Here is a 13011-nt window from a genome sequence, read left to right on the forward strand (position 1 = left end):
TTTCATGGTCAAATTAATGTCACCTGAAATTTCTGGAATGTTATAGTCATTTTCTGTCCTACAAATTCCCAGTGTTAATTATAATCACCGAGATAATTTTCTACCAAAAGATCAGGAATGCCTAAATTAAGTGCCTCTTGCTAGGCTGCTGAATCTATGGCCTTCCAGCCTCTGCCTGCCATTCAAGACAACTAAGTTTCTTAGTAACACATCGGCGCCAGCAATGGTGTGCTAAGTCAGGAGATAATGGGTTCTAGATGTAGGTCTAACGTAAGAAGCTATAGATGCCCTCCTCCTTGACTGGCAGTCTCAAAACCTGTGAAGCAAGTCAATTGTACAAAACAGTTTCTAAGAGCCATCCTCTCCTTTCCACTCCAAAGTGTGTCTTCCTTCTTATGTTCATAGCTCAGTGTCTTCTTCATGAGGCTGTCCCCCGGAGCAAGGCCTTTGTGTCCCTTGTCAGATGGTCCACCCTTTTAGAGCCCTTCACCACAAGTAATTCTTTCACTCCTGGTACCAAAGTTCACACTTCCTTTCTAGTGCCTACTTTTTCTTTAGCTCTTGTCCATAGTTCATGGGTTGTGACCCTCTGTTCAGTTGAGCTATGCTTCTGCCCAAATATACACCCACGAGTGGAATTGCTGGATCATATAGTAACTCTGTGTTCAACATTTTGAGAAACAGACAATAGCTACCATTTACTAGTCCCACCAGCAGTATATATGGGTTCAGATTTCCCCACATCCTTGCCAACACTTGTTACTGCTGTCTTTATCATAGCCATCCTAGTGAATATAACATTGTATCTCATTGTGGTTTTGATTTCAATTTCTCTAATGACTAATAATATTGAACATCTTTTCATGCATTTACCAGTTATATATATATATATCTTCTTTGGAGTATTCTCCACTTTTGTCTAATGCAGAGAAATAGGCTAATAGAGGACATTTTATGCCAAATGTGAAGGCGGGATCTTGGATAAGGCAAATACAGGGCACATTTTTAAATATGACAGAGATTTCAGAGCCTCTAACTCAAAACAGAGGCCAGGGCTTCAGCTATGACACTGACTTGAAAAAGACGATAGACGTGTGTACATACAGCAGCAATACACACAGCCTTCTGTAGTTAAACGACTGTTCATATTTTAGGGTTATGGTAGATATAGGATTATTTTTTAAAGATTGAGATAGAGTTTTGAAGGATTTACTAAATGAGAATACAGAGTAATAATAAACCAGAAGATCCTTGCCTTGTCTCGGTTTTGTGAATAGTTCAGTATGACTTAGGGCATAGACCCTCAACTTCTTCCTTAGTAGAGTGGAAGTGTTGGGCTATGTTTTCTAATTCTAAATATTTTATATATGTCTTTGAAAGTAAAGGAAATATCAGGGATAGTGAAAAGGTTAAAAAAAAATTACGTATGGTTCTTTTCAAAGGGCTTTTTCTCCTGATGATAATGACAACAAAGATGTCATAGAGTTTTCCTGAAGAAAAGAGTGAATACAGACTCAGAAATATAAAGCCTATTAAAAGGTATAGAGGCAGTTGGGAGAAAGTTTCCCAAGGAGAGCAGTGATAGAAACCATACTATTGACAGGGACATTTTTTAACTGCTTACCAATGGATATTTAATTATTAAACAACACTTAGGAGCACTTGCTATGTGCTGTAGATGGAGAGGAAATGATATAAATTCAGAAAAGAGGTGAAAGGAGACATTTCAAGAATATGGAAAAGGAGAAGTCAGCTCTGGGGCCATTTTCCTCCCAATACCAAGAAGCAGCAGCTGGTGGTGGCCGTCATTATAAGGAAGCTTCAGGATAAATGATGACACCTGCCAAGAGACTTTACCAAGATACTCATAGGTCGTGGTAAACATGACCTAATTAATTTTCACAACACTCTTGGAAGGTGGGAAGTAACGTTTTCCTAGTTTTACAGATGGGGAAGTGTCAGCACATAAACGTAAGTGATCTGGCCCTTTTACATAATGAAGCTGTGACAGGGTTGGGAATAAGAAGTCCTAGCAATTCAACTTTCAGACTTTTATGTTTAACTTCTATTCCAATTTGTCCTCTCAGTGAAAGTGTTTCCTTTTCTTAAAAAACAATATTGGATAATGTATGTACTCCTCTTTTATGGTACATAATTACTAGATATAGTTATTCCCAAGGATATAAAAATCATCACATTTGAGATGGGACCTTAAAATCATCTAATTTAACCCCCTCATTATATATGTTAAATTACTCACCATGGACATAAAACTTACTAGTGCCAAGAGTAAATCATCTAATTTAACCCCCTCATTATATATGTTAAATTACTCACCATGGACATAAAACTTACTAGTGCCAAGAGTACAGTAATTTATATTTACTCTTATTGGCCAACTCCAATTTTAGTACATTCTACACGTGTTTCTGCTGTGAAATGCCACCGAGTTGTACAAACTGAAAATGTCATGGCTAGACATCTCTCATAAAAGCTATCAACCCTAACAATGCGTCTGGCTCTTAAATCTTCCATACAATCTCTCTGTTAAGTTGCTGCCCAGACTGTGATTAAACCCAACCAATGATTAGAAAGCCACCACCTGCTAAGCAGCCCATGCCACTTCCCAACTGCTAGAAAGGTCTCCTCCCCCTTTAACAGCCATCAGATCATTGCCTCCTCCACAGCTGACCCCCAGCCCCTGTCTATCCACCCTACTAGCTGTGTCTTATTTGATTCTTCCTGGACATCTTTATTGCTGTTAACTTAATATTCTTTCAGTAAATTTTATGAAGCCCAATCTATAGGTGTCACCAACAATAAAATGGTAAATAAGGAGAAGGTAACAGAGGAAATTACATATAAATAGGCACTTTTAATATAAGATGATAAGGGCTTTAATGGAGCATGTATAAAACATTAGGGGAACATAGGAATTTTAGTAGTTGCCTACTATCTATAAGCACTGAAGATACAAAACAATATTCCCTGAAGGAATACAGAGATATTCCCTGCCCTTAAGAAGCTATGGTCTAAAGAAAGAAGAAATATATAAGTTGTGACTTGTTCTCAGAATCCAAGTAATTTATATGCTATGGAAATATGACATTTTACTATGTTATTTATAAGATGTTTCTGCATGTAAATAAGCATAGCTATTAATAAACTTAGTCACTAAAAATTAACTGATTAGCAGTCACTGAGTTGCACAACCCTAGAGGGCCATCCTCACATAGCTTACTGTAAGAACGGCGACCCCTAGATACCAACTCCCTGCACCTATAAAGCACCTACTAAGAGCTAGGCACTGTACACAGAGTGTATAATGTTGAACAAAAGGGATTAACACCGCTCCCCTATAACTTAATCCTCTGAGAAGACAGACATTTAATATATGACTATAATTATATATGTATGACTATATATGACTACAATTAATAAACAATATTATAAAAGGAAAAGAACAGTTTGCCATGGAAGAAACGTAATTTTTAAAGAGATCAGAAAGAAAATTTTTCTATGAAGACCTGACATTTCCTCTGACACCTAAAGGACGCACAGGGATTAACCAGGCAGAGAGAGAAGGAAAACATGCAGGCAGAGGTGGTAAAGAGTTTTGTGAGCTTTGAGAACTGAAGGAAGGAGCAGTGCTCCAGAAGTAAACAGGGTGAGAGGCTAGAAGAGAGGACCCAGCTCAGGTAGAGTCTTGTGGGCCAAGGAGTTGAAGTTAAATGCAATAGGAAGTGATAGGAGGGTATTAGGCAGACATTTCTGTGCTGGGAGGAACGTAAGGGGCCTGGGGAGCAAGGAAGTTTGTGGAGAAATCAGTCAGTGCGTAGATGTTCAGTAAACAAATATTGAACTGAACTATTTATTTTCAGGGTCAAGACTTCAGTTCCGGTCTGTTTCTTTTCTATTTTCTAAACTTAGTACAAATGTTTTCACTTAGAAAATGTGAAGTCCTGTTGTTTGGTCTTTTGTCCTGCCTAAAGCAGATATCTCTCAGTCAAGTGATTAACAGTTTTTTTATTGACAAAAGTATATGAATCCACAAAACAAAACTTGCTTTGACCAGTTATTTCTTCTGTGGGTCTTTGAATGTTCAAACTCACTTGAGCCCCAAACATTGTTTAGATTTTACTGCCATCTAGTGTCTCTGAAAGCATAAGTTTATTTGTGTTTCTGAACAAGATCCTCCAGGAAACTGTACAAATGAGCAAATGTATTTCTCTTTCTGGAATGGGAGAATCTCTGTTTTGGTTTTATTTATATTGCATTTAAATTAATATAAAATAAATCTAGTCCTATTCATAACCCTCTTTCCTTTCTCTGTCCAGTTACCTGGATTTTATGATCCCTCTGATTTACACTCCTGATGTCTTCCTCATGAACGCTGTATGATGTGTGAGATGAACCAATGTGCCCACTGCACAAAACTGTCTGGCCTTAGGGAGCAAGTAGGAGTTAAATTCAGCCCATGTCCTGAACCCTAAGTCAAATGCAGAGGGATTGTGACTGTTCAAGGACAGGCATCTTTTCCTAATTTGCAAATATAAGTTAGCAGCAGCCTTGGTGTCACTCCACAATGGCTCCCACACAAAATTTTGGGCTCACTGTTCCCCTGAGGCTAATGGTTTTATGATTAGTTTTAGTTTCTGTTTTAGTCTATTTTTACAAGGTTCAGAAATATCATTGGCCCAAAATATAATCTCAAGCTATTGCTGTTCAGTTTGGTTTAGTTTTGTTCATCAGAATTTTGCATGGAATATTGCAATAATGATTGCTCTTCTCAGAACATGAGTGAGGATGTCCGTGCATTTGTGTTACATTCACTTGTTCAAACATGTCAGACCACATCTTCTTTTTCACTGCATCTTTCATTCTCTTTTTCTTCACAGGTCTCAAGCCACTCGTTTCCGTTGGCATCAACCAGCTCCTTTCGACAAGCAGCAGACATGGGCAATAGATAACGTCTATATCGGGGATGGCTGCATTGACATGTGCAGCGGCCATGGAAGGTGCATCCAAGGAAACTGTGTGTAAGTAGATTCGCTTTCTTCCTTTTGTAAGTTCTCGACTCAAATTCCAGCAAGGAGATTTTTCTGAAACTGATTTTTGAAGCACTCCCAAGCTACCTTAGGTTATACATTTTTCCTGAAATCTGATACTAACTGTGGAGTTTATGGCTATTGAATCATCATTCTTGCTGAGACATTAGGAACTGAATAATAGCTATGTTGTCGAGAGAAGGCAGAATTATAATTGACTGTGTTTTATTTCCTTCTGTGTTTCCATGGTACACCAGAGCCTTTAAAAAGACATTTGAAAAGGTTCAGGAGTTCAGTACATTCTGACAAAAAATAACACATCATAAGTTTTTCTCTCATTTAGATCTGAATATGTGTAATGATATGTGTTACTGTGGTTTAATTGGTATTCTCTTGTTGTTTGCACAAGAAAGTATATAAATGTCTAATCAATTTACCAGATATATTTGTAGGAGGGGCCTAGTATTTCACTCTTAGAGAACTTTGGAAGGATCTAAATAAGGTGTGTACGAATGTGTGTGTGCCGTGTACTACAGGCTGCTCGATGAGGTAGTATGAATGAAGATGCTGATAGAGAAGTCATAGTCCCTTCTCCACTAATCTCCATACACCTGAGAAGCCTTTCCTTTGATTACTAATTTTAGTCCACATCTAAAATGACCTCTGAGACTCCTGAACCTCCCAGTCCTATATTCATATTTCCTCCCACAATGAACAGGGAAGTCAGTCCTCTAGTCAGAGATGGCAGATACTATCCAAAGCCCCTTCTGCTGTTTGGAACATGGCCTATTGGATTCTCAATTGGTCCAACGCCTCTATTAAAAAGACCAATTTCAAGAAAAAAAAAAAAAAGACCAATTTCGTAAATATTAGGGCCTACCAGTTTAGTTTAGCAGCTACAGTTGTTCATCAGCTATCCAGAGCTGTGTCATGTAGAGACAGGGCTTTAGTAAATTTTTTGAAGTTGCTTCTTTCTCTCCATCTATAAGTCCACATCACTGCTTTAGGAAAGCCTAGAGGTAGTTAATTCATTGCTTATTTCTAACCTAAAGCACTGTTAAGGAGAGCAGGTGAATCCCAGCAAGCTCTGTGAAGATAAGTAACCTTTCATCATCATGGACTAGGAAGAAGAGTTGCCTTCACTAATTTGAAAACACATTTGTGGGGGCTTTATTTGATGTTGACTTTTCCTTTCTCTTTCTTCACACCCAGCTGTGATGAGCAGTGGGGTGGCCTGTACTGTGATGAGCCTGAGACCTCCCTTCCGACTCAACTCAAAGACAACTTCAATCGCGCTCCATCTAACCAGAACTGGCTGACTGTGAACGGAGGGAAATTAAGTACCGTGTGTGGAGCTGTGGCTTCTGGAATGGCTCTCCATTTCAGTGGGGTGAGTGTTTGGCTGCTGGCTATTCATTTCTGCATCCTCTGAGTTCCCCCCAAATAGTTGAATCTCTTTTGAAGTTTAATTGGCAGATCAAGATGCAGAGTTAGACATTCTAAATGCACAACCCTGATGTGAACTTGCAACTTTATACATACCAGAAAATACTAATTATTTCCAGCATTTTCCTATCACAAATCACAATCTAATTATGCAGGGTAGTGTCAGCACAAGGCATATTTAAGTGCACATTTAAAAAGGACAAATGGATTTACATCCTGGGAGAGAGAGCTTGCACAGTGTGTAAGAGTCTTCCATCTGGATGATGCTCTAATTGAAAACTCTTGAGCTTGCAACAGATTTTGGATTTAAGTAGCCAAAACTCTGGAAAATGAGCTTCAGTGTTTATTAATAACAATTAATCCTTTATACAAATTATCCAAGAAAGAATAATTGTCAGTAATGACCAAACATTGTATTTATAGCAGATTATTTTGTGAATGACAGCAGAAAATTTCTTTCAGACATTTTATAATCATTCTACATTGCTGCCAAAAATGACTAGTTTAAAAATAGAATTTCTTCAATACCGTAATTAAATACCCTTTGTAGGCAATTTAATATTTTAAAATTACAAATTTACTATAAGTTCTTTTTACCATACTCTACCTTAGAGTTTGCATTTGTGCTAATGAAGTATATTATTTGTATTCAGTGTTTTAGGCCCAAGAATAACAAGAAGACATATAGCATATAGGATTTTCGTAATCATAAACCTGACTAGGAATGCAATGTTTGTCTACAATATCCTTCCTTGCTTAGGCGGAACTCCAAGGGGCTTAGTTTTCCCCATATGTTCAAATAAGAAATATCTACTACCTACATTAATGAGTTAATATGGGTGACATTAAAATCAGCTGTAAAAGTTTTTAAAAAGCATTACAACTATCATCTCTAATTATAATTAAAGTATACGAAATTCTTAGACATTCATTTTTTAATTTAACATGCTATTTTATTAATGGCTGATGCCTTTTTAAAAATCTAATAAATGCCTATGAATAACCGAAAATAGTTTAATAAAAACATTGGATAGTTTTTATTTTAATTCCAGCTCTCATCATGCTTGTAAGAAAATAGAAGAGATCTTCCTAGATACATTGCCCTTTGTAAGTAAGTTCTAATACTGAAATTTCAAAGTTCGGCAAATATTTGTTACGTACCTACTGTGTGCTAGAGGCCATTCTAGAAGCTAGTATAACAGGAGAGATGATAAAATCAGTATTACGATAGCATATGACTTGTATTACAAAAGGAAAATAAAAAGAATGAAAACTGGAGCAAACCTATAACCTGTGATCACAATTCTTTATCACTGTTCTGTTGCATTCTGCTTCTTTTCCTTAGGGTTGCAGTCGACTGTTAGTCACCGTGGATCTAAACCTCACTAATGCTGAGTTTATCCAATTTTACTTCATGTACGGATGCCTGATTACACCAAACAACCGTAACCAAGGTGTTCTCTTGGAATATTCTGTCAATGGAGGCATTACCTGGAATCTGCTCATGGAAATTTTCTATGACCAGTACAGTAAACCTGGGTTTGTATTTTCTTTTATCTCTAATAACTAGTATGATTAGCAAAGATGCTTGGTAAGGCCTACCAGTAATCAATCACAGGAACCAAAGGGAACCTCAGTCTTACTCATCAGCACAGGGTGCCTGAGAGTGACATGAAAATAAGGTTTTTGAGATGGATAAACAGCTAGTTTGAATTTTTATTTTAAGACCAAATAGTTTTTAAATCCTAGAAGAAGATAAAATATGCTATCACAATGCCTGTTCAAAAACCCATATAAATTCATGAGTATGTGATGATTAAGTTCAACAACGTTTTAAGAAAATAGAAACATAAATTATTTATATCTTTGTTTGTTTATTTGTTTATTCAGTGTTCACTCCATTTTAGATGATTAGAGGCTAGAAAATAAACACAATAAAATGTAAGCCTTGAATCCAGTTTTAAATTTCTTATTAAAAAACTCTGAATAAACATAGCGTGGGGGTCATTTAAAATATATATATTCTTAAAGGGAAAAAAGCAATGAATGTGACTGAGAAAAGCCAAAAAGTTTGTTAAAGAGGAAGAGAACATATTTATTGAAGCAGGAAGAGAAGAATAAGGAAGAGGTGGGTAAGACAAGAGAGAAAAAGAGTTTAGAGGCGAGCAGAGCAGAAGAGAAGGAAAAGGAGAGTAGAGGAAGAATGAATACAGCCCGATCAAGAATAAGTACAAGGACCAAAAAGAGACAAGAAATATAGATAATCCCTCAGCTCATGGCAAACCAGTTTAGGTAAAATAAAAACAAAGAATCTTGTAAATGATCATTTAAATTTAATGTATCAGTTAAAAATAAATTCATCTATGAGTGACAGAACACCCAAAATAACTTAAAAGGTTTTTTCCTCTTATGTAAATTAGATCTAGAAGAAAATAGCCCAGGGCTGCTACAGTGGTTCTACAAGCACCAGGTTTCCTCTCCTTGACCTTCTGCCACACTCAACACATAAACTCCATCTCATGGTCCAAAAGGGCGATTCTCGCTCCTCCACATTCCAGCCAGCAGGAAGGAGGAGGGGCAAGAAGGGTGTGCTGTCTCTCTTTAAGGACATTTCATAACAGTTGCCCATAGTTCTGTTCACATTCTAGTAGCCAGGACTTAGTCACAGAGACATACCCAGATGAAAGGGAGTCTGGGCACATCATCTGTATTCTGGGCGACTATTCACCTCATTAAAAATATGGGCGCCAGTTATAAAGGAAGAAGGGGGAAATGGCAGTTGAAGAAATGCCAGCAATCTCTATCATAAGCAGAACTTTTAAATCCTGAACTTGCATTAAAGTTGGACATCAATAAAGGATTCCAATAGAATCTAAGTTGTACACAGTGTAATAGTGCAAAAAAAATGTGCTTATCTATCAGTAGCAGATAATAGACAGGCAAAGTAAACCATTTTCTTGGTCCTTATGGAGGAAGTGATAAAGACTCTCAAGTGTGAGTTCCTGAACACTTAAAAAGCATAATATACAGAGAGAAGGAAGTTATCTTTCTGAAGGATAAAAGCATGACTGTTTAATCTACTTTAGTTTTCTGAAAGAGAAACAAATTGACCAAGATAGGAACAGTGATCATAATTTATTCAAACTTTTAGTGGCCTTTGATAAATTTCTACTCCAGAGATTTTTAAAATGTTGTCAAGGATTTATCAGAGAAAGGAAACTAATTTAGAAAGAAAAATAAAAATCATTGCTCTGGGTAAAAATAAAAATCATTGCCCTGGAGGGGACGTGGTAGGGGGAAGTGAGAGAAGAGGCACAAAAGTACACGTGTTGGAGGAACAAGAAATTATTTTGGTTTAACAACAATTTACTGAGCACAGATGAATGAAATCTCGCCTCCAGGAACAAATAGATTTCTGACATAATTTAATACATTTAAAAATGTTAATTAAACATGTCACAGCAATGGAGATAAAATATAAAAAGGTCTTACAAGATGAGCATACTAAGGGAGGGTAGGGAGAGGTACAGGTGATCTTCAAAATTGAGATGTATGTGGAAACAAACTTTGGAAAAGATTATTTGCCTAAAGATTGTTTGTCTCTAAACAGCCAGGAACTACACAGGTAAGGATCTAGAGTCACGATCTACACTTTCCTTCCCTGACACCAAGATCCATTAAGCTGTCATGGCCCAAAAGGCTGCACAAAATGATGGACATAATCGTAAAAAGTATTTAAAATCCAGGTACTAGAAATCCAACTAAAAGCATCCTAGCTTTGAATGGATCTTGATTGATCCCCAATTGGAATCCTGCCTACTAATCTGGTCACTATACCTCAAGAAAGACAAGGAGGAGGAAGGGGGAGGAGGAGAGCAGAAGAAGAAGAGAAAATAAAACCAACAAGGAGATACTGTATAAACAAAACTGAAATAACAAAAACTCTTGCATGTGAAAGACGGAAACTAAAGGGGCGTTATCGAAGCCCTCAGCTTAAGGGTTCTTCACAGGACAGACTTGGGCCTGTTGGCCCTGTCCTGGAGTGCTAATACTAAGAGGTAACCTTTGAAAGTAATGGAGGTAAATTAGCATGGATAAAAAGATGAGACTTTATGCAGAGGAGAGTAAACCTCAGGAAATTATTTTTCGCAACAGACTTTGAGTTTTGAATATAAGGTTGAAAGAGTTTGGTATATTCCTGGGATTTAAATGCATAATTGTGATTAAGGGGTATTTTAGACCTTATTTCTAGCTTGTTAAGGTTCATGTTGGAGCATAGAGCCATGTTTTCCCATGCCTGTCCTTGGTGACTGAGTCAGGGTTGACATGCTGGGCTTTTTAGTCCACAGTTCTCACTCAGCATCTCTTAGTATAATGTTTTCAGTAAAACATAAAGTCAGTGTCAAACCACAGGCAACCAATAAAGTAATTACATACAGCCTAGTATGCTTAAGCTGAGAGCCCAAACATTCTGCCACAATCTAGTGTCCATATTCCAAGCAAATTGCCGGTAGTTATTGGAATAGAATGAAATCAAGGAGGCAGGAGAAGGAAACAGATGAAATTAACTCCTGGGTCACAGGAAAAAAGTCCATTTTGCCTGTACTTTAGGCCTACAGATCCAGACAGACCCCAGGCCAGCAGATGGAGTTGCTCTAGGGACTGCCCAAGGACAGTTAGTGTAAGTCAGTAGTTCCAGGATGCTTGAATTTGTTCACATTCTGTTTCCTCAGTTTAGTGACTTGAGAGACTATAAAATCAATTCAGCTCATCATGGTTTTTAAAAATTATTTTAGCCAATGGCCTCTCTTCACTTACCACGTGATATGGTTATAAGTCTTTCATTAACATGAGACATCTGAGAAGACTTTTTCCCACCCCCATCATTATTTTCTTACAGATTTGTGAATATCCTTCTGCCTCCTGATGCTAAAGAGATCGCTACTCGCTTCCGCTGGTGGCAGCCAAGACACGACGGCCTGGATCAGAACGACTGGGCCATCGACAATGTCCTTATCTCAGGCTCTGCTGACCAAAGGACAGTCATGCTGGACACCTTCAGCAGTGCCCCAGTGCCCCAGCACGAGCGGTCCCCTGCAGACGCTGGCCCTGTCGGGAGAATTGCTTTTGACATATTTATGGAGGACAAAACTGAAGGTAAATTTTTCACTAATGCTAAGTAAAATCCAGTGAAAATGTAGTTTGGATTTGGGTCTTTTCAAAAGAATGGAATGCGAAACCTTTTACAGATTCTCAAATGCTACAGGAACAGTGAAAGGGATGCCACCTTTTTGTTCTCTCGACCTTCCTGCTTTACATTATAACTAATTTTTTTCTTACATTCAAGTGTGTTTTAATAAATAACATTTTATAATTTTGTTAGCAGGATCATTGTTTTTAGAAAATTTTCATTTCTGTTTTCTGTTTTCTACTTTGGATAGAAAGCCAGCATTTGCTGGTCACGTGTTTTAATATCCAAAGACGAGTGTTTTGTTTTCCTACATATCAGATGCATCTGTGATGACATTTAATGTTTCAGAGAGTGTCCAAGGTCTTGCTTGTTACTCTGCATTCTCAATAGGAGTAGCTCAGTGATCCTGGTGAACTAGCAAGGATCTCTCCCTGCTATTCTTATTTTCTTATTTTTTTTAAAATAATTTAATTTTTCAATTACAGTTGACATACAATATTATATTTGTTTCAGGTGTACGACATAGTGATTAGACATTTATATAACTGACGAAGTGATCACCCAATAAATCTAGTACCCATCTGACACCATACATAGTTATTACAATATTATTGACTATATTCCTTATGTTATACTTTATCTTCCCATGACTTTTTCTAACTACCAATTTGTAATTCTTAATTTCTTCTTTTTCAGCCCCCACAACTCCATCCCATCTGGCAACCATAAATATGTTCTCTGTATTTGGGTTTATATCTGTTTTGTTTGTTTGTTTGTTTGTTTGTTTGTTTGTTTTGTTTTTGGACTCCACATATAAGTGAAACCATATGGTATTTGTTCTTCTCTGTCTGACTTACTCTACTCAGCACAATACCCTTTAGGTCCACTTTTTTGTGGCTGAGTCATATTCCATCATATGTATGTACACATCTTCTTTATCTATTCATCTATTGATGGACACCCAGGTTGACTCCATATCTTGGCTATTTGTAAATAATGTTTTAATGAATATATGGATGCACATGTCCCTTCAAAGTAGTGTTTTTACTTCCTTTGAATTAATATCCAAAAGTGGGGTTACTGGGTCTTTCTTTGTCTCTTGTGTTAAAATCTATTTTGTCTGGCATAAGTATTGCTACCCCAGATTATTTTGTTTGTAAGTTTCTATTTTCATGAGCTATCTTTTTCTATCCCTTTACTTTCAGTCTGTCTGTGTCTTTTGATCTGAAGTGAATCTCTTTTAGGCAGCAAATTAAGTCTGAACAAAGAAACAGTGGCTTTTGCCAGCACTTCTGTCTGGGAGAAAGCTATCCCTCTAGCTCTCTG

The 13011-nt window shown here is 37.2% G+C and overlaps 1 protein-coding gene across 2 annotated transcripts in view; it reads left to right on the forward strand.

Moving 5' to 3' along the window:
* RELN (reelin) overlaps window positions 1–13011 on the forward strand; it is a 482573-nt gene that overhangs the window by 437234 nt on the left and 32328 nt on the right. For both annotated transcript variants that reach the window (XM_011365192.1, XM_011365193.1), the window contains exons 47-50: window positions 4899–5039; window positions 6261–6438; window positions 7840–8033; window positions 11395–11651. In XM_011365192.1, coding sequence (XP_011363494.1) covers window positions 4899–5039; window positions 6261–6438; window positions 7840–8033; window positions 11395–11651 — 770 coding nt within the window. The remainder of the gene's footprint in view (window positions 1–4898; window positions 5040–6260; window positions 6439–7839; window positions 8034–11394; window positions 11652–13011) is intronic.

The sequence above is a fragment of the Pteropus vampyrus genome, unplaced genomic scaffold, assembly GCF_000151845.1.
Source record: "Pteropus vampyrus isolate Shadow unplaced genomic scaffold, Pvam_2.0 Scaffold107, whole genome shotgun sequence".
Classification (NCBI taxonomy): domain Eukaryota; kingdom Metazoa; phylum Chordata; class Mammalia; order Chiroptera; family Pteropodidae; genus Pteropus; species Pteropus vampyrus.